General features: G+C 36.6%; 6 protein-coding genes across 6 annotated transcripts; 2 read left to right on the top strand and 4 right to left on the bottom strand.

Annotated features, from left to right (window-relative positions):
* Positions 1-142: 142 nt before the first annotated feature.
* RO3G_03444 (uncharacterized protein) lies at positions 143-1809 on the bottom strand (the record flags this gene model as incomplete). The annotated part of the gene is made up of 4 exons (XM_067658034.1): positions 143-666; positions 738-852; positions 922-1347; positions 1417-1809. The coding sequence occupies 4 exons, from the start codon at positions 1807-1809 to the stop codon at positions 143-145; spliced, it is 1458 nt and encodes a 485-aa protein (XP_067514135.1).
* Positions 1810-4298: 2489 nt separating this feature from the next.
* RO3G_03443 (uncharacterized protein) lies at positions 4299-5850 on the bottom strand (the record flags this gene model as incomplete). Its single annotated transcript, XM_067658033.1, has 6 exons — positions 4299-4303; positions 4451-4511; positions 4563-5204; positions 5253-5387; positions 5434-5723; positions 5784-5850. 6 exons carry the CDS (start codon positions 5848-5850, stop codon positions 4299-4301), a joined length of 1200 nt encoding a protein of 399 aa, XP_067514134.1.
* Positions 5851-6257: 407 nt separating this feature from the next.
* RO3G_03442 (uncharacterized protein) lies at positions 6258-9749 on the top strand (the record flags this gene model as incomplete). Its single annotated transcript, XM_067658032.1, has 14 exons — positions 6258-6357; positions 6408-6449; positions 6497-6672; positions 6724-6924; positions 6959-7068; positions 7235-7299; positions 7352-7441; positions 7725-7891; positions 8053-8195; positions 8243-8300; positions 8354-8531; positions 8846-9232; positions 9293-9315; positions 9369-9749. 14 exons carry the CDS (start codon positions 6258-6260, stop codon positions 9747-9749), a joined length of 2121 nt encoding a protein of 706 aa, XP_067514133.1.
* A 582-nt stretch (positions 9750-10331) lies between these two features.
* On the bottom strand, positions 10332-14575 carry RO3G_03441 (uncharacterized protein; the record flags this gene model as incomplete). Its single annotated transcript, XM_067658031.1, has 4 exons — positions 10332-10346; positions 10436-11804; positions 11864-13516; positions 13593-14575. 4 exons carry the CDS (start codon positions 14573-14575, stop codon positions 10332-10334), a joined length of 4020 nt encoding a protein of 1339 aa, XP_067514132.1.
* A 665-nt stretch (positions 14576-15240) lies between these two features.
* Positions 15241-16086, bottom strand: RO3G_03440 (uncharacterized protein; the record flags this gene model as incomplete). The annotated part of the gene is made up of 3 exons (XM_067658030.1): positions 15241-15522; positions 15581-15739; positions 15787-16086. 3 exons carry the CDS (start codon positions 16084-16086, stop codon positions 15241-15243), a joined length of 741 nt encoding a protein of 246 aa, XP_067514131.1.
* A 1895-nt stretch (positions 16087-17981) lies between these two features.
* On the top strand, positions 17982-18729 carry RO3G_03439 (uncharacterized protein; the record flags this gene model as incomplete). Its single annotated transcript, XM_067658029.1, has 2 exons — positions 17982-18096; positions 18149-18729. The coding sequence occupies 2 exons, from the start codon at positions 17982-17984 to the stop codon at positions 18727-18729; spliced, it is 696 nt and encodes a 231-aa protein (XP_067514130.1).
* Positions 18730-20540: the final 1811 nt, after the last annotated feature.

Here is a 20540-nt window from a genome sequence, read left to right as displayed (position 1 = left end):
GATATATACTTTTTTTATTCAATACAAGTTTTTTTTTATGGTTTAAAAATAGTATACAGTGAATATATACAAAAATTAAAAGAATTCAAATAAGTACAATTTGCAAATTTAAAAAGGTATCCGTAAAAGGTATCTTTAGAATTCACTCAATGAAGCCATTAGCAAACTGGCAAATGTCATCAACACTGTCAGACATGGCCACTGTTTCCGGCAGTTCACCAGGTGATTGACATGGAGTCAAGGGAAATGCTTCCGAGTTATCTTTACATGTCCAGTAGCTACTTGAAGTGGATAAAGCAGAGTGTGAATCATGTCTAGCCAAAGGTGTTGTTACCAATTGATCAGCAACAAGAGGCTTTCGACCCCAACAAATGTAGAAATTAAAGTATGAATGTTTATGATGTGCTTCATCAATTGCTTTTTGTATAACAACATCACACTCTTCTGGAGAGAAGCCGCATGACTCCATGAATAATGGCTTATAACTTTTGATACTATCACTCAAGAAGTTATTTATGCAGTTAGCCATAGGTGTCGATCTTTCAAAAGTAATGGGCATCATTTGGTGATGAATATCAGTAAGTCCTGCTTGATGACTAAGAAGCTCAGGTAAATGTTGTGTCCAGGTTGCATCAATATTATGACTATTGTAAATGTGTGCACCAACTAAGCAAATAGCGTATATTAACATTTCAATTTCAAAATAAAGCTATGTATTATGCATCATAGATACTTACGGTTTTCATATAAATTAGTACCAATAGGCCCAGTATTCTTCATGATAGGATCACAGTCTCTCATTTCAACGTAGCCTCCAGGTTTTAAAACTCGATTAACTTCAGACATCACAAACTACAAAAGAACGTGTAAGCTTACAAAGAAAAAAAAAAGAGAGAGGGGGGATAGAATAGTAAAATTAACCTTTGCATCAGCTTTGGAAAAATAGCACCAGACAAATCTCATGTGAACATAATCAAAATGCTCATCTTTAAAAGGAAACCCACTTGAATCAAGTATGTCTCTTGTAGAAAAATGAACATTTTGGGGTTTGATACTAGTTGGATAGATGGCATCGTAGCCAATTCCATAAAAATGACTTTCGGGAAAAGTGGAAGCCATCTCCATAGCCCAAGTACCAGTGCCGCATACAATATCAAGTCCACGAGCAACCGTATCTTGTTTCATGCCAATTGAAAATGAAAAGGGGTCATCACACGGAGGGGTTATAGGTTCTAAGGAATTTCTGTTGATAAACACAGTGTCTTTTGCAACTGATATTGAATTTGATAGGATTTCATGTACTGGAGCAGAAAAGTTCCCGCCAAAAAGATGTTTAATAACAAAGTGCTGCATAATAATTACTTTTTTTAGAAAATTCCATCGATCAAAAAAAAAAAAAAAAAAAAAAAAACTTACTGCATTCAGTAAATAGTCTGCCATGGTTTCTTCAATAGGAAGACAACACTTGTAGTTAAATCTTTGAACTATTTTTCTTCTTGCTTCTAAAGATAATGTGCTCCTTTCATCTTTAATAGCATTGCTTTTGGTGTATTGTGCAGATATTTCCGATGCAGAAGATGATTTACTCAATATTCTTTGAGCACATAATTTCATGTCTTCAATAGCCGGGCTTGATGAGATATCAGGCATATTCTTTGATACTGAAGCATTACTTGACGTCTCAGGTAAAATATTATTAGGAGATGCTTGTTGTGACGATTGTTGAGGCTTTTTAAAAGTATATTTTCTGCAATTTAGATAATCCTTTTTTATTTCCTTGCTTTTGTCTTGAGAAGCAACGTTTCCCATCTTGTGTAAATAATAAACAATGTTTTTTTTTTTTTAAAAAAAAAGTATATCAGAGATGAATAAGAAAAAGAAATATGTTGCTTTTGCATTTTCTTTGCTTTTTTCTTTATTTTTCAGAGGCGAAGTTTCACATCGAATTATCCAATCGACATTGTATATATTTGGTTAAATACGACCATTCCTTGAAACTAAATTTATCAAGGCACACGGTTGATAAGGACAATCTCCGAAAGAAAAAATTAACAAATGAAAAGTAACAAAAGTGTTCTCAAAAGGAAAGTTCCTTGTAATGGAATGTATTGAAGGTTTCCTGTGAAAAAAAAAAAAAATGTTTTACCCAAAACAATAGGCTAATATTATTGACAAGTTAGTTGCACAACAACTAAATGCGGTGTAAAAGTGGTACGATTATCTTTCACGTCATTAAATTTCTTCCATTTGTTACACATATTTTTTCCAAAATAGAAAAAAAAAAGTGCTTACAAATGACTCGATCCTTTTGCTTACTGCCTGATCTAAGCATGTTTTAAGTTTGAAAGACAAGAAGCTTTACACAAGCGTCATTTATTATGTAATATGAGCAGGGCAAAATTTCTTTTAGTAAATAAAGCATGAGTCAAACAATATGAAGAAAAGCAACACACTTTCTATATGTCAATGTCTTTTAACATATCAATTGCATTTCTTATTGATAATCCATAACAAACAGAGGTTCCAACACCAGAAATCATGCGAGGATATGACAGAGAATGCTTAAATCGCATGAAATATGTGCCTTTTATAGAAAAAGAGCACAAAACCAAACCGATGAGTGATTTATAATGTTTGATTATAAAGCTGTATATGAGCGTATACATATCTTCTATTTTTCTTCATTTGTGGTTTTTTGTATTGGAGTAGAAGCACGCCTTTTCTTTGCATTCTCTTTCAGCATATCCCATTTTTCTTTATACTTGTTGGCTAACTTTTTTTGCTTTTCATTTTGAGCCTTCAACTGCTTATTCTCTTCCTCAAGTTCTTTTAATCGATTTACTATTGTACAAAATATTAGAACAAATCGTGAGAAGAAGGGGGCTATTATTTACCCAGGTCACCTCCGCTTGTCCCAGCTCCTAGCAATGAAGGATAACGTATTGAGTTCACATTGATTGAGTTTGCCCCACCGTTAGATAAAGCTACAGCAGATAACCTCATTGAATATTCATAGTGGGATTGCATAATACGCTTAGCTTGTTGGTGAACATTGTTTCGAAACTGAAGAATACTGTTCTTCAATGTATTTCCTTCTTCGGCAGACTAGTATTAAAACCGTGAGATAGACATTTAGGGATTTTTTTTTAAAAAAAAATATACATGTTCTAAAGCCTTGGCGCGTTTCGTGAGTATACTTATTTGTCTTTTTAATTTCTCGTTTTCAGTAAGATAAAACTCTTTTGTTCTCTCAGTAATATTTCTGTTGTGAGCAATATTTTAGCATTTTCATTTAAAATAATATTTGCATGTTACCTTAAATCGTCTATTTTTTTAAATTTAGGCAAGTTTACAAGACGATGGTTTTCATGTTCTTTGGGTGTGGGAACTATATAGAAAGACTCCATCATGTTATTATTGGTAATCTGAGCATCAATTTCATCATCGCTTGTTTGGGTATCATTTAGAACAGGTATATCATTCTTGTTTAAGGGCGCAGAAGTAAATGCTACTGCCGGATTAATTAGACCTTGGAGCAAGGTATCTACTGTTTCCAAAAATTTGTTGAATGTGTCATCGTTATCATCATCCTAAACACATATTATTAATGCTGAGCTTCATACAAGATCACGTTATATGTATTTATAATTATCTCACGTTTGATAGAAGCGCATAGGATTCCCCTATACCACCAGCTCTTCGCAGTCCGTCTTCTGACGATAGGTATTCACTCTTATTAGAAAGTCTAGAAACCAAATGTCCACTATATTTGTTGTTTTTTTTTTCTGGTAAAGCATTACGAAGCCCACCATTTGAACCCATTAGCTTCAAGTTATTATGAGTAGAAAGCTGCCTGTCCTTTTGAGAGGCTACAGATTTCATTCTCTCTAGCTTTCTGTTCAAGTCATTAGATTTTCGTCTGTGATTTGCTGTTAGTAATTTAAGTGTTTTTATCGTCTATCATTTACAAAAATATTAAATTTACGTCTTGCTCAAATTGATTTTAATAAAGCTAATACCTCATCGTCGGCAGCATCATTTAAAGCAATTTCGAAATGTTCTATGAGTTGGGCAACTTAGTAATGTAGTCAATGTTTATAGGCACGTTACATACCCGCTGCCTTTGAATGTGCTTCTGCTGCTTTCTCCCATAACTCTCTTTCTTCATAATCTTCCGCAGTATTTGCAAATCTGTGACCCTAAAAAAAGTTTAGTTATAATCAAAGAAAAATCTACGCTAGCTGTACTTACGACGATGACGGAGGCTTCTGTGCTCATATAAATTGTAAATGTGCAATTTATTCTAAAAAAACAAAAAACTGAATATAAGCCCTCAAACGGAGATTCAAAAATATAGCAAATGATGCATAATTTTATTTAATGATCAAATCAGCTTTTAATAAATTTAATCGTAGCAAAAGAGCTTTTGATGATTTCTCAAAATCATTACCTGCAACAAAGGACTGTTCAAATGCTTGAGTACGCTTATCTTGCTTTTTTGTACGAACGATCTGATTTAAAAATTTGTTAATACAAGCTATGATAAGGACTAATAGCATTACCTTATTATGACTATCAATGCGAGCAGTCATCATCTCGTTCTTTCCAATTAAATCAACCAAGTAATCCTCTAATGTGTCTACATCAATATTAAATGCCCGAGCCATTTTTCTCATATCAATATTTGAATATGGAGTGCAATATTGTACAATGGCCTTTTCATGAACAAGCTGCATTAAACGATCTAAGCTTGATTCCATAAACATATCCAATCTCAGCAATTGTTTGTACTCATTCAAAATCTCAAAGCATTTAGTATATTTCGATCGATAAAACGATTCGATTAATTCATACAGTGAAGGTTCCAGTCCCAAAAAGTTCTTAAAGTTGGCATTGTTTAGCAATCGCGTTTGCAACTCACGACGATCAAACGAAGCAAGTGCTGATAGGCCACCATAGATGGCTATATCATTGGGAGACAGAGTATCACTACAAAAAGAGCTTGCTTCAAATGGGATATCAATCATTGCTTCAGCTACAGAGCGGTATTTCTTTGGGGAGTCTGTTTTCCCCAAAAGTGTCAATGCTTGATAGCATTTTAGTTTGGCAGTTGAGCTTGCATTGTGTGCTGTATTAGGTATTGATTCAGCTCGTGCAATGTAAGTTTGAACTACATGCGTAAAGTTGCATTCATCCAAGTAAACCTGTAAAATATGTGAGAAATCCCTTATTATGGTATCCTTGCTTCTTACTTTGATAGTATTGAAACACATTTCAATGGTGTGCTGGTTCGTTGTACAGTAATCTCGAGTTCGAACAAAGTTTCTTATAGCCGATGGTCCATCACCACATTTGTAGTAATGTTCTCCAAGTCGTATATAACATGCCTAAAAAAATTAGTCTGTGAGCAAGTTTCTTTCATGCTACAATTACTCTCATTTCTTCTTTAAACAGTTTGCTTTTAGCGATTTTTAAATCGGCCTCCAAAGAATCTGCAGTTGCTTTTGCAATGGCTCGTACGTTGTCAATCCAATTTTGGTCAAGAGGTTCTGGTGCTTGTTCTTTCTTGATCAAATGAGCATTTAATTCTTTTATAGTAGTTTTGTATTTTTCAATATTGAATGTGTTTTCTTGAATCTCTTTGATAGCGTATCTGTAAGCTTCAATTGCAACTTGATTGCATTTCTTTGCAATATACAAACACCTAGAAATTTTACCAAGGCCTTTGGTAAAGTTGTTTAGTTATATTCGTTCTGTCTTGCTTCAAACAAACCATCTTTTACCTTGATAATTGCTCATGTAGTTTTCAAAATCGAAGCTGTCAGGCAATTCGACGCGTGTCTCAGACATTGCTTGAGGATATTGCTAAATAAAATAAATAAAAAGGAGTATAAAAATTGTTTGTTTTATCAATCTTTCTACAGACACACTAGTGGCGATTCTAATCAAACTGATGTCTCTATAGCCTCCTTTAAGTGGCGTTGATGCTAGTCTAATAAATAGAGGAATCAAACTACTTTGAGTTAATTTAATGTTTAGAAACAAAAGGATGGGCCGATGGATGTTAGTTTATTTGGTGATATTTTTTATTGAGTATATCCACGCTGGTACATATGTCAACATGTTTAAAAGCTATTTTACTACAATTGGTTAAGACACTTTTAGTCGCTTTTACCACACGGTGTTGGGAAACTTTAAACAAGTACTATAATCTATGCACATGGAAAAAAGCTAAAAAGTAGAATAGAAAAGAAAACATGTTTACGGATGGCTTATGTCAAGCAATAAATCAGATGGGTACCAAAGGATGGCATACGATAAAACCAGATGACTGGGTTTACTACTCTCAGCAATACAGTAAACAGATATACGATGAATAATTATATAATCTACTGATTTTCTAAAAGTCAATGTTTCTCTTACTGCTGTCAAGGTGTCTATGGCCATAGGTATACAAAATAAACCATTTGTAAGAAAAGCACTAACGGTCTATAAGTCGGTGGCTGCTGTGCTCCTAAAAGACATAAAACTACTGGGTTTTTGTATCAAGATGACGGAAGCACATACAAGGAAACAGGAAATAAGATTGTTGCCATCACAGATAGACCTTTAGTACAGAATATAACCATATCAGGCTGGTACATGAAAAACTTTGTTGACGACGGAGCAGTAGTATGTTGCCAGGTCCTTAAATATTTGAATAAGTGACTAAAGATCTTGTAGAATTTGACAATCATACCTACCATTAATCATCCTGATAAGCAATCTATTCTATATGAAATCATAGCATTTGATAGGGCAATGCTAATCACTTATCAATTCTATGATTCTCAAAATCGATTTATTGGTAATCATTCAAGTGGAATCATGAGAAACACTGTAAATATTCAAGACATTACTTTACCAAAATACACGCGCCGTATAGTAAGCATTTCTTTCTCTACTTTTTCGTATACAGACTGATTTCACTCGTTCTAGACAGTTGCTATATACAGTTCAAGAGCAGACCCTATGTGCTTTTCCTACATCTACTCTGGTTTATATGTACATGGTCCTTTTACTACTTTGGTAAAAGTATGCGCAAAAATGACCACACTACTTCAATACATTTCTTTGGCCAACTTCCTGTTAATACCCATCGTTTTTGCTATAATGGCATATGTATCTGCGTATTCTTTTCCTCCGTAAATGGATAATTGTTAGCATCATATTTTTGTATTCATGTCTATACTAGTCCTTCCCGGTTTCTTTGTAGGGCACCATCAAACAATGTTCATATGTGCATTATCGTTATGCTCGGTATAATATTAGTCAAGCAGTATCAGCTTCGTATTGATGTTTTATTTCATAGGGTCATTCATTTCAAATCAGGCGTGGAACATGCTTAATTCTCAATCTACTATGTTTCACGACTGGCTTCCTCGTGCTGTAAAAATAATTGGTAACGGAACAGATAATCCATATATCGTCAATGTACTAATTTTTTTTTTTGAAAAAAAAAAAAAAAAAAATAGAGTTATTTTTGTCTTTTCTTTTGTATGCTGTGTACTTTTATCCAGTAAGTATTCTACAGTTATCATAAAAAGCTTGGTATACTTACAAGATCATTAGTTGTTTCTCTGCTATCACGCAAGTTATAGATCTCGAGTGGCAAATATTGCAGGTGAATAATTTTCAAAAAGTATTTACATATGTTTATTTGATAAACAAAAAATATATTGCAGGTGCTTATACCGTGTTAACTTTATTTGGCCTTCGGGTGTCTGTGGACTTGCCCGTTTATACTATTACTTATGCACGAAGTCAAGGATTCCTCATCATCAATCTTATTGCAACAATACCGACCATCGCTGCCTTTTTTGTAGTTGCATTGTATTTTATTGTGCGAAGCGTGAGTTTCAAGCCTTGTCACTTATGCAACATAAGGTTTCTCGAGGTCAAAGATATTGAAGAAGAATACGTTAGATGCTTGATGAACATCAGTCGGATAAAGAAAAGAGTTATAGGGTGTACATAAGTAATAGAATACGTTATTTACCATTTATTTCCTAGGTGAGAAATCATGATTCCTTTTCAGGACAGCTTTGGGAATTCCTTACAGTTGACATATGGAAATTTAGTATCAGCTCTATTGATGTCCCAGACTTGCTGAAGCAGTCAGTAAGGTATATCTTTGGTTTAAACGAATTTGTCAGGTAAAGGAGTCTTGTTGTTGGTTTTCTGCATAATGAACGCAAAATAGAATACCGTTTGCAATTAAAGCTTCATTGATCCTTTTACTATACTGCTTGGCTCAACTGGTAAGATGTATGAAAAAGAGATGGGGTTATATCTAATGTTTATTTTTACACAGATACCTCTCCTTTTGACTCGAATGCTGGGCACAGGAGGAGTTGTACCTACACATATTTGTCTATGGTCTCCTTATTTGGTGCAGTTTCATTACAACAAGGATCCTCTGGAATTTGCCATACGAACATTTTATTTTATGCGTATCGTGGTGTACTTAGCTACACTTGGTGGTGGTGGATGTAATATATGATAAAACTGATTATTAAAACATATTTTTAACATGTAAATTAGTTTGCATGCTATTTTCTTTGGGAATCCTTAGGCGGTTTACAAAAGATATACTTAGAATACGAAAAGGAGACTACACTCTAGTTAAAGGGAAACGACACAACAGGTACATATAACCCTTTCAATCTTATTTGGTTTGTATTAACATGCTTCCAGGATCGATATAGATGATGCTGTCCGATTTCTAGGCGTAATGGCTGGATTTGGCAAGTTTTTCTTTTTTTTTATATTCATATAGCTCGTTCCTCTTATACATGATCAATAGGGTTCACAGGGACCCTGTACTTTATGATAGAGATCTCCCTGATAGGAACATTCATCACTATGATCATTCAACTTGACTGGATACGCGACCTTTTGCTAAAAAGCATCGGATACGGTGTCTACTTTGCCAGCTTCTTTGTTGCCATGGTAGTGCAGTTTATGCAAAAACGCATTACAAACTTAATTTTTATTGAACCTCGAACTCGCTTCATCGTCCATCACAGGACCCCATTTTTGCATTATTGGTATTTCATGATGCTTACCTCTATGACCAGAGCGTTGACTTCATATTTCTTGCGAACTCTGAAATCCATCTTGAGATATCCGATGTACAGTTTAAGGGTAGACAGAAACGCAGAGACTTGGAGTGTTCGTAATGGAGATGCAGGTAAAAACAAGATAGTAAGACATAGTCTGATTGGATTCATTTTCTTTTCTTGTACAATAGGTTTTACTGCCTACTGTGGAATGGTAAGTTGATCATGAAAGCAATCCAGAGTGCATACTAACCTCTGAAGAATTAGCTACTGACTGATCATGAGTATAATAATCCGGTGGTTGTCGTGTTTGTTGAATGTATCCTTGACTGTATAGAGCATTCCACTGCAACTGGAATCAATCAATATCACAGCCAAGGCAAGCCATGTCGATACCATTATAAAACATACTACAGCAAAGCCTTGAAAGGTTTGGAAAGTGAACGCAACGAGGAAAATACGGTGGGAATCGGCAAGGGCCTCCTGATTTCCTCAAAGGATGATTGTAGCATTGTAAAAATGGATCCCGAAATCAAAAGAGAAAAGACACTCTCATCAAAAAGAGCTCGCAATCGCTGGTTTTTAGCTTACACGTTGGCAAACAACCCTCAAGTAAGTCAATCCATCTTTAAAAGAAAATTGAATTAAAATGTAAAGACAGTTGCGTGTTGATCGTTGGAAACAAGATTTTTTTTAAAAGAAAAAAAAGGAGAATGTTTATCATATTGAATTAAAAAAGCTTGGTATCACTGTTTATTTAAGTTTCTTTCTAAATGCATTTACACTATTTACGTCCATATGTATACATAACCTGTTCCTCTTACTCAAATGTCTCTTGTACTTTTTACAGCAGTGAGCTGTAGATTCCACCCTTTAAACCAAGGGATTTGAAGAAGCAAATGAGCATCTTTTTGATTTGCAGAGTCCTCGAGAATAGATATATTAGCTAAAAGGTATCGTCCTACAGCATATCTGAGTATGACCAGGATAAGGATAACAGCAAGTCCTTTGAGAATATACATCAAAAACAAATTTCTATGTGTCATATTTCTAGAATTTGCCAACACGCGTATTTCACGCAGCCTAAGAGCGGGTGGTTCATGATGTTCATAATGACCACCACTTTCAACTAAATCTCCTGTTTCCTTCGGGGAACCATCCATCATACAAGTGCTATTCAAGTCGTTGCTCGTCAAAGGTTCTGATCTGTACTCGTTAGACAAAAGGGATCTACTTGAAGCTGCTCTGAAGGGAAACATCATTCTGGCGCCAATATTCTTTTTTTTTTCAGAAGCATCAGTATCTCTTTTTCTTTTTTGCTCATTCATACTTACATTGACTCCAGCAGATACGTTTCCTAAGGCAGTAGCAACCACACCACCAGAAGTATAATGGGCAAGGGTAGAGACCTCTCCAGTTTCTCCATCTGCACTTTCGCTGCTCTCTCTACCTATCTCTGACTGATTTTCGTCTTCTTGTGTATTCTTGATCCCATGTCCTTGAATTTCAGATATCTCAGCATGACTACTGCTTTCATCGACTTTTTCTTCATCCTGTATACAAGCTTTGATCTTGATGTCCTTTCCTATCTCAGCTCGATCCCCATTCACTACAATTGTACCCTTCCAGGTTGCCTTTGGGTCTTCTTCATTGTCTTCTCCTAACACATGTGAGACTGTCAGTCGAGTTTCTCTGTTTTCTACTGCATCCTCCAAGATGGGACGTAGGCTGAACTCGAATTCGAATGAAGCTGGCAATACAGAAGGAGAGAGATGGGGTGTTGTTGTGACATGAATAGAGTGTTTGATGAGGTCATTTTTAGTCAAATGCGTCAAGACCGGCTCAGAAATCTGCATGGTCAGCTTGTCAGAGATGTTCCTTTTCTTGTCTGTTGTATCAAATAACTGAACTTGGATTTCGTATCCCTTTGCAAAAGAGCGAAGATCGAACGTGATCCTCAAGAAGGTAAACATCCTACTGCTGCCAACAGACCTCTCCTTGTTTTCTGACATTCTCTTCTTTGGTAGCAAACTGTTGGTTGAAAGTGACCCACGACGTTGTGCGGTTCTGTCAACGGCCTGTAGATAAGGGGATCGGGGCGTACTGGAATCAACACTGTCTGAATCTCTGTTGGCTTTATCGAGAGTGGTATTCACTGTTTCGGTAGATACTTTTCTGGACAGCATGCCACTCCTTTTGCTTGAAGGCGCAGCAAAATCTGAGCAGAGAACTTTTAAATGACTTGACAGTTTATAATGATGCGAGTTTTTATCATAGGTCGCATCTATTTTTTCCCATCGAAAGCCTTTATCAGGACACTCGCTAAATGAAGAGACGGGTTCAGACAGGAAAGGAGGTGCCCCATTTGATTTCAAGTAAGATTGAATGGCTTGAATCTTTTTAGGAAACCAGTTGTTGACCACCAGATTACTAATATAAGAAGGCACCGAATTTCCCAAGTCTAAGGCGGCAACACAAGTGACACGTGTGGACGGAATGGGGTGATTGGTTGCTGTTGTATAGGGATCGATAGGCTCAATGATCCAAGCCGACATCAGTAGGTTTCCTCGTGGTTTTTTTGTAGAGATGATTGGAAATCCAGGGATCGAACTTTCAAAATAAATTGTGCGTTTGATTTGTGAATCTGCTGCGGAAGGTGATGGTATCTGAGTCAGACAAGAACAGGCATAGACTTCTCTAGGCCTATCAGATGGTTAAACAAATTTTAATTTACTTTCTACTGGGTCCTCCTTTGTATTTACTTGAATGGGAATATTGCCTTGATAGACATTCGGATGATGTTATAGCCTGGTTCTACATGTCGTAAAACGTCGAGTTGCTCAATCGTGTCATCGTATGCTTTCCTCACGCTCTGTGTATCACTCACGATGGCAGTTATTTCTTCCGCAGAGTAATGCTCAATGACTTTGGATGCCTTGTAGATCATAAATGGATCAGGCACATCCAACAGAGAGAGATCCTCCAAAGAAACAAAGGAAGGTTCATGATCCTTCTTTTTAGTCTTCGTACCCGGTCTTTTACTGATCTTGAAACCATTCTTATCCGAAATCACCGTCCAACCAAATTGTTCGTCTGCTTGCTTCAACAAAGCCAACGCGGCCTGGACGTGCTTGCTAGGCGTCAGAGAGAGACTGTCTACGGCACGGATGACCGCCTCTTCTTCACTGACAGAGGGCGTTTCCTGGACAGCGGTCTTGATCAGCTTTTCTTCTGGGCCTGCCACGTCTTCCTCTGCCTCAGGTAGCTTTTGTTCTTGCTCGATTGCGATAGGACCCCCATTGACCACGATGTGACAATCCGCATCCGACCCAGGATCCCTGGCGACCGCATCATCGGGCTTGATGATCGCCAAGATTTTTCCGTGGAAAGGGATGATAAAGACCTCATCGTGCTCCACTGTGAGCCACACACCATAAGGATCATGCGCCTGCTGCACTGCACGAACACCCGATGGAGGTGGGTCGATGATGATGGTGTATCTGTTTTGGGTGGCCCAACGTCTCCTGTCGATACGTATCAGTGAAGTCGTGCTCACATTGGACGTGGTCTTTGCGTCCTTATCGCCACTGTCAGCATCCGTTCGTCTGCTGTATTCACACCGCCAAGTCTTGCGGTCGTGATCATGTTTTAAATTGACCAGCATGGCATTAGTTAGATTTTCAAGGCTGGGGGGTGCTCCATGGAGATCAAGGTATTCCTTTGCCATCTGCACCGCAGCCAAGGACTGCTCAAGGTATCTGCTTGTGATGTAGTTGATGACCCATGTCGAGAACTGGGTCATCAACATGCTTTTAACAGACACCGTACGTCGATCGAGACGTTCGATCCGCCAACCGGCGACATCCATCGTGGCGCGAATGTAGCCAGAGATCTCTTTGGGCAACGATTTGTGTTGATAGGATTCTCCGATGCATGAGGTAGATAAAAGATCAATCGTGTACGGGGATGTATATTGCCCTTGAAAACAGACATAGTCGCGAGAACTCACAGGCCATGCGCCCCTTATTTTGGTATGCCAAATGGAACTGCTGGGTGTCAGGGCATGAAGCAGCGTGCTGGTCTCAAACGTGTTGTCCCACACCTTGCGTGCACCTACACTTTCAACCACAGCCTTGACGTCCCAAACACTGCACTCTTTCCATACGGATTCTACCAAAAAGGCGCCCATGGGATGCTCTGGTATGTCTAATTTCTTGATGGCGACATAATCATTGTCTCGGCAGGGGGACTGAACGAGGTGGATCGGTATCTTCATCGAATCAGGTTTTATATACTTGTTGAAGACAGGATAAGCTTTTTGCAGAGCAACCGGATCGCTTTCTGGAATGGACATCATCGTTGGTTTTCTATCTAAACTTTTACTTTTGGTTGTCTTTGGTTTTTCTTCTTGCTCACTAGAAATGAAAAATAAAAAAAACCTTTAGTGGATTGATTCTAAAGAGGGGAACTTTTTTTTGTTCAGGTACTCACATCAGGTTGGATGATGAGTTGAATTCTTTTATTGGTTGACCTGTGGGCATTGGCTTGATGGTGGGAGATAGTTGATCCTGCTTGCTCGTTTCGTTCAAAGTGGGAATCGAAGGAATAGAGTGGTCTGGTGTGGTAGACAGAGGAAGAGAGAGATCCTTGGCGGGAAGAGTCAGTCGGTTTGAGGTGGGATTGAGTAGAGGCTGATGGCAGATGTCTGGATCGTAGTTGGTTTCCTCTAATTCTTCCATTCCGTCTACAAAGATATCTTCTTCATCTGGATCCTTTTCACTGCCACTGTCATTCATACTACTGTCTTCATCACTTTGACTGTCGTAGTTTAGGATTTGCATGGGCCAGTCGGTATCGTTGACAGTGAATCTGTCTCTATCGGATCTTGTCAAGGTTATTTTGACCTGCAGAGTTTCTTCTGGGTTGTTTTCTTCAAGGTATTGCATCAACTGGGGTGGATGGAGTATTTGAATGATGCAGCCATTTTTAACACGAGAACATTGAACGCAACGTTGGATGAACTTGTCGGACCAAGCTTCATGTTGGGGTAAAGAGATCTTTAGGTTGGAAAAATCCATTGTTTTAATCCTCAACTCTCTCGATTTTTCTATTTCTTCATCTTGGTGAAGTGTATCCCACTGGGGTGAAACGAACGGTCTGTCCGGATAAGAGGCACTCGATCGGAACTGAGGAGCCGAGAAGAGTGAGGGAGAAGAGAGGAAGCGAGTGGTTCTTGTGGCAGAAAGAAAGCTTTGGTCTTGATTCCAAGAGCCACTATGCCATTGATGACTTTTTATGCTTACGGGAGGAGAAGTGATGATCGAGGTTGAACGTTGAATTGTTTTCGTGTATTGATAGTCAATTTCACACGTATTGAAATCACTGTATTCAACTGAAATGATGTTCATGTCATCACATAAACTAACATAGGGAAGTGAATTCAAACGGATTAAATCGTCAGCTAGTGTCGTCATTAAGCGCGTGGCTTCAGCTTGTCTTTCTGATTGGTAATAGATCGCTAGACGTGTACTACTGAAATGATAATGAACCTTGAAGGCTAAGAAATAATCCTGGTTCAGTGAAGTTGAAAGATACCAAAGACACTCTTTCTTTTTTGATATTTTCTCAACAAGTTTAACATCACTTTTATACCAAAAAAAAAGAAAGGGTAAATTTTCTTCATTTATGTTTTTTATGTGCTTCAATACCTATTTGGATCTGAATTGTTTTGTGCATGAATTATGTTAATATTTGTACTAGGTTGATAAAGAAGATGTATGTCATTGAACCATGTGCACCCTTTAAAGTGTGTGAAAAATAGGATTATGATTGAATACTGTTTATTACTTACATAGTTTGTGTATGTTAATATCTAATAACAAGTCTTTAAAGTGGCTCAAGTGTATGTGTGTATCCACTTGTTTTTCTATTCTAAATAAATTCTTTTCTTTATAATAATTATTATTCCACTCTACTTGAGGTATTGACTCAAATTCCTCAAGTTTATTTTGAGCTGATAATAGTGCTTGTTGGTATTGAGATTCTAAAAAGTTCATTTATTTTGAACAGAAAAAAAAAAAAAAAATAGAGAAAAAAGAAACAAAAAAAAAGGGTAGAATATTTTAAATAACCGAAGTGATTATTTTTTCAATGTTTTCTTTGGTCTTGTACTCTCATCCGAATCGAGTTTTTTCTTCTTTTTTAATAATTCGCTGCCATGCTTTTTTAATGATTTCTTTGCATATTCTTCATCACTGCTTAAATTTTTATCGTCGTCTTCAAAAGCTAAAGTAGGTAAATAGAATACTTCATCTTCTTCATCTGATGATTCAATAAAGGCTTGTATAGCATCACAAGTAGTTACATCCACCAACACGTCTTCGTCTACTTGTTTTTGCTTTGATTTCTCGTCATCAGGTACCTTTATTACACTATAAGCTTAGTTTTTTTTCTTTCTTTCCTTTGTCATTACACTTTACCACATCAAATTCATCTTCTTTTTCTTCATATTCCAAATTCTCTTCTAATTCGATAAAGTCAGGTGCAAATGCACTCCAATTCTCTTCATGTTTAGTTGCCCAGATATAAATATTGCCAAAGCTACTCACTGACCCAATCACTGGTTTAACGGGATGCCACTATAGAGTCATTTGTTATCAGAGTCTGCATCCTGAACCGAACTTACAGCTAAATCATCTAATGGTTCCTTTGGTCCTTCTAATATCTTTACAAGATTACCAATATTTTTATCCCAAATATAAATGTTGTGTTCTGCTTTATGTCCTGATCCACCAATGACAAACTCACCATCCGCACTAAAACATGTTTGACTCCACTGCACTCTGTTCACCAAATCTTGAAATCGATTCCTAAACACAGGTATTCCACTTTCTTCATCTTCGATTTGATAATATCGTATGGATCTGTCATTCGCATTCACCAATAGATCCCTGCTGAAGATGAGTTTATTTGATTTCACAGTCATCTATTGCCTTTACCGTCCATTTCTACTCCACTGAATTCCTTTGATTGTCGTATTTGTGATCCTTGTACTGTAAATAATCTGTGGGATGATTCAATAAAAGATAGATATGCGTATGTGAATGAATGAAAGCGAACCTTGTTTGTTTCGACATCAATTATATTCAAGTATCCTTTGGATGTCCCTGCGTATATCTTTGTTCCTGCCTTATTCCATGCAATCGCTGTTACAAAAAATGCATTTCTATCAAATCGTTAATTCACATCCCATTTGACCATCCTGATGGGCTCACTTTGGTTTTTCTTCTTTTAGATCAGGTTCTGTCGGCAGGACTGTTTTGACGATATCTTCACCCAAAATATCGACAACGACTGGATTGTCTTGAAATAAGACAGCAACAAATCGATGACTATGCACAAATCAGTGTCTCTGGTTGATATCTTTATCCCACGCCTACTTGTTCTTTGGGTGCATATGAGCCATCAAGACAGGTGTGTCAAATCTGATCTTTAACTTTTTTTTCCCACTCATCAGATCCCAATAGATACAAGTCCAATCTTTAGAAGCTGACAAGAGATACTTTCCATTACGTGACCAACTAGAGAATGTCTTTATAAAAACGTTGGCGCGTTTTTAGTTAACATACCTGATGCTAGAGACAGGTTTGACATGGCCCACCAAACTACGTGAAACTCCTTTTGTATCGAAATCCCAAATGATGCATCTTCCGTCTAAACAACCCGCACCAAGAAGTGTCCCTCTTTTATTGAATTTACAGCAAAGTACATAACCGTCTTCAAGTGTTTCTTCAATAAGCTGAGGGTACTCTTGTTCCCAAGGATCTTTTTATGCATTAATAAAAAAGTGAGTTTCTTTATGGTTTTCACTACCTAATAATTCCAAATTCATGATTTAAAAAAAAAAAAAGGCCAATAAAAAAAAACCTCACTTTTGCTTTAAGCCAAAAAGTCACAGATCGACTTTTGGCTGCTGATAAGAGTAGATTATTTTTCCTTGTTTTTTTTTATTTTATTTGTCCATAGTTGAATCCAACCATGTTCCTCTCATTCTATCACTCTTTTAAAAATCTTGACCAAAATGAATCCAACATGTTTTTTTCTGCAAGCAGGGTGAGATGTAAAACTGCGCCAACATGTTTGGGAAAAAAAAGAGGATTTTATTGGTCAAAGTTTTTTCTCATTTTGGGTAGAAAGACAAGAAAGGGTCCAACCGGATTACATAATTAAAAGGTTTACCATTTTTCCAGATCTCGAGCGAGTGATTATCTAGAAAGATTATGCGTAATTACCTTTTATTTTTGTGTGCGTGGGTGTGCTGCATTTATTCCGCAGCTTTTTAGCATCATTTGATTGGTGTGAAATGTTTCAAGTGATTTGATTGGTTTTAAATTTTTTTTTTTTTATTTTTTCCCTTTCAATCAAGACTTTATGTAATCCAATCACATCATTTTAATAATTCACATACTATGCATTGTATAATGAATGGGATCTCATCTATAAAAGTCAATATTTATTTTTAAGTCATTTTCTTTATTATCTTTTGTTTTTTTAATATTCAATCGTTTAGGATAAGGGTTGATTTTATTTTTTTATTTTTTTTTATTTTTGATTATCCAAAGTGACTCAAATGAATTCATGATGTTTGATAAAAATATAGAAAGATTCGCAGTGAGTCATTATTAAGGAAATTGAGAGAGGTTGAGTTTGAAAAAAAAAGAATATAAACTCAGAGTTAAATATAAAAAGGATAGACAATAAATTTTTGCTTTTTCCTTTTTTTAATCTTATTCTATGTCAAACTACAATAACAAAAATATTATTCTGCAATCTTCAACCAACGATGGATGTTTAGATCAATATTATTGTTATTTAGTTGGCATGACAACAACAACAACAACAAATCATTCAGCATCTTCCATTCATCCACAACAACAACAACAACAATTTGTAGATATTAATCAATACCAAAAACTTTATGTAGATACTCTTGTCGGTAAAGCAAGATAAATTCACTTGTAATTTATGACTCAACTCTGATCTATTAGATATAACCACTTTAACTATACGCTCTTCTTGGGCCATGGAAAACATTGTCGGTCAGACAGTGGTAGATACCCATGCCTTTGTCCGTCATTTACTCAAACGGTCTCGAGCCACCCGTTCAACACTTCAGTTGGCCATCTTTTATCTTTTTCGAATTCGTCCGCACATTGAAAAATACAGTCAACTGAATCCAGTTGTCAAGTGTGGACGTCGTATGTTTTTGGCTGCCTTGATTTGTGCTCACAAGTACTTGTACGACAATACGTTTACGAATGCAAGTTGGGCCAAGATCAGTCGATTGCCAGTGAAAGAAATCAGTCAAGCAGAAAGAGCCATTTTGGAATTACTTGATTATAGACTGTATGTTTCTACAGAACTCTATCAAAAGTTTGAATCACAATTAAAAGAAGCAGTACCCAGTTCAGTACCCTCAAGTAACATGAGCAGTAACAAGCGCCCTTGGTCACCCAGTAGTGAGCAGGAACCTTGCTTTAAAAAAGTAAAGTCTAATAACAATAATAATACAACTCAAATCGTTCATGGAATTCCTACTCCTCAAGATGATAAAGTTGAATTACTATAATACCCCTTTCACTTGTAATCACCTCTTTCAATTGTAATATAAACACATTTTGCTCCTCTTTCTTTTTTTCACATACAATAAACCATTTCTTTTTACTATTAAACATTGCAAGCAATCCAAGGCAAAAAGCCAAGATTAACCTATGCACTTTGATCGGCGATCCATCTCTGCGGCTCAGCTCTAGGAGCACCACGGACACGTTTGCCTTTTCCCTTTGATGGCAAGGAGCTGACACTTAAAACAGGAGCTGCACCGAAACTAGGAGGGAGGGGAGGGGAGAACCAAAAAAAAATTTTTTTTTATTTTATTTTCGGAAAAAATGATAATTTTAGCCTTGATTGACTCAGCGTCTTAGTCATTCTAAATAATCTTGTATTTTAAAATGGATCGGTCATGACCGCATGTTATCACTTCACTGCGCAATCATTGTATGCTTGCAAATGAGAAAGAAAACTGCAGGGTTACTGGCTTTTTTGTATCTGTCGATCGGATAAAGCCTTTATGCAGCAGATGAATAAAGTGATTTAGAAGAAAAAGGTGATTCAGTTGATTGGGTTGACATCATATCTGTCATGAATAAAAAGGTTTCATTTCTATTTTAATGAGCTTGCATTGAATCCTTGAAATTGAACTGATAAGCTCGTATCACACCCTTTCATCCAACATCATTCAAAAAGACGTTATCATCCATCTTGCCACTCTATTTCCCGCGGGATTGTGTGATTTTTTTTTTTTAAAAAAAAAACAAGAATGTACAAGAACATTCGTTTCATACACTTTTGGTAAGATTAAATCAGAGTGGCCACTTTGATAAAAAAGAAGTGGCCCTGACCACTTTCGGTCTCCCCCCCCTAAATTGGTTTGAAAGCTTTGGTCATCAAAAAAATAAAAATCAGTTGTATTATTTTCAATGATCCCCTCACTTGTTTATTTTTTTGTTTACTTCTCCCTTTTATCTACTTTATTAATTTACATGTACATCCAAAGCCTCCCTGTTACTTTAAAAGGGAGTTTTGTTTATAGACTTTTTTGTTCTAATTTATTAAATTGGTTCAGAGCAAGAAAACATTGTCTTTATCGTTGATGAGACTTGAAGTATAGACTATTCTAGTTGGATGATTCATTTTATTTTATTCATTCAGAGCTTTCATGACTTAATCAACAGACAACTCAAAACACCACTGCTCTTGAACTGAGCATTGCTGAATCACTGGTCGTACAACCAGTGATGGTCAAACAATGAAAACAGCCACAATCAAAACGTGTGTTTCTTGATTTTTCCAAGGAAGGTGGGGTTGAGATCGAGCCAAGGTCCTCACTGACCACCTCCATCGCTTCTTCTCACTGCTTCACTGTTGTCAAAACATGACGAACCCAAAGAGTCGAAAGATCAACGTGGCTTTCAAAACGTGATGGGATGTTCAACTAAGCTTTGACAAACTCAGAGCTAAAAGATGAAATCAATCTTGAAGACGATGGAGTATCAAAGAGCAAGTTTATGTAAGTGGTATTTGAATCATCATCATCCCATTGGGGAAAAAAGAGAGGATAAGAACAAGGTCGGTGCTTTGATCATGCCAACAAAGTGACCCTTGGTCTCTAGTGGATAAAGACGTGTGATATGCCATTCCAAAGTAAACAAGATGCATCATTTCATCAGGCATATCATCTCTTGGTTTCATCTCTTTCTTGTGGGCATAAACAAACCTTTTTTTCATATCAACCATAAAAGAAACCTTTCTTTCAGTGGATTATTACTTGAATTTTGTTTTATCTTTGCTCTATTAACAGAAACCCTCTTTATTTACTTT

The sequence above is a fragment of the Rhizopus delemar genome, genomic scaffold (genome assembly GCF_000149305.1).
Source record: "Rhizopus delemar RA 99-880 supercont3.2 genomic scaffold, whole genome shotgun sequence".
Classification (NCBI taxonomy): Eukaryota; Fungi; Mucoromycota; class Mucoromycetes; order Mucorales; family Rhizopodaceae; genus Rhizopus; species Rhizopus delemar.
This window is presented reverse-complemented; position numbering and strand designations above follow the sequence as displayed.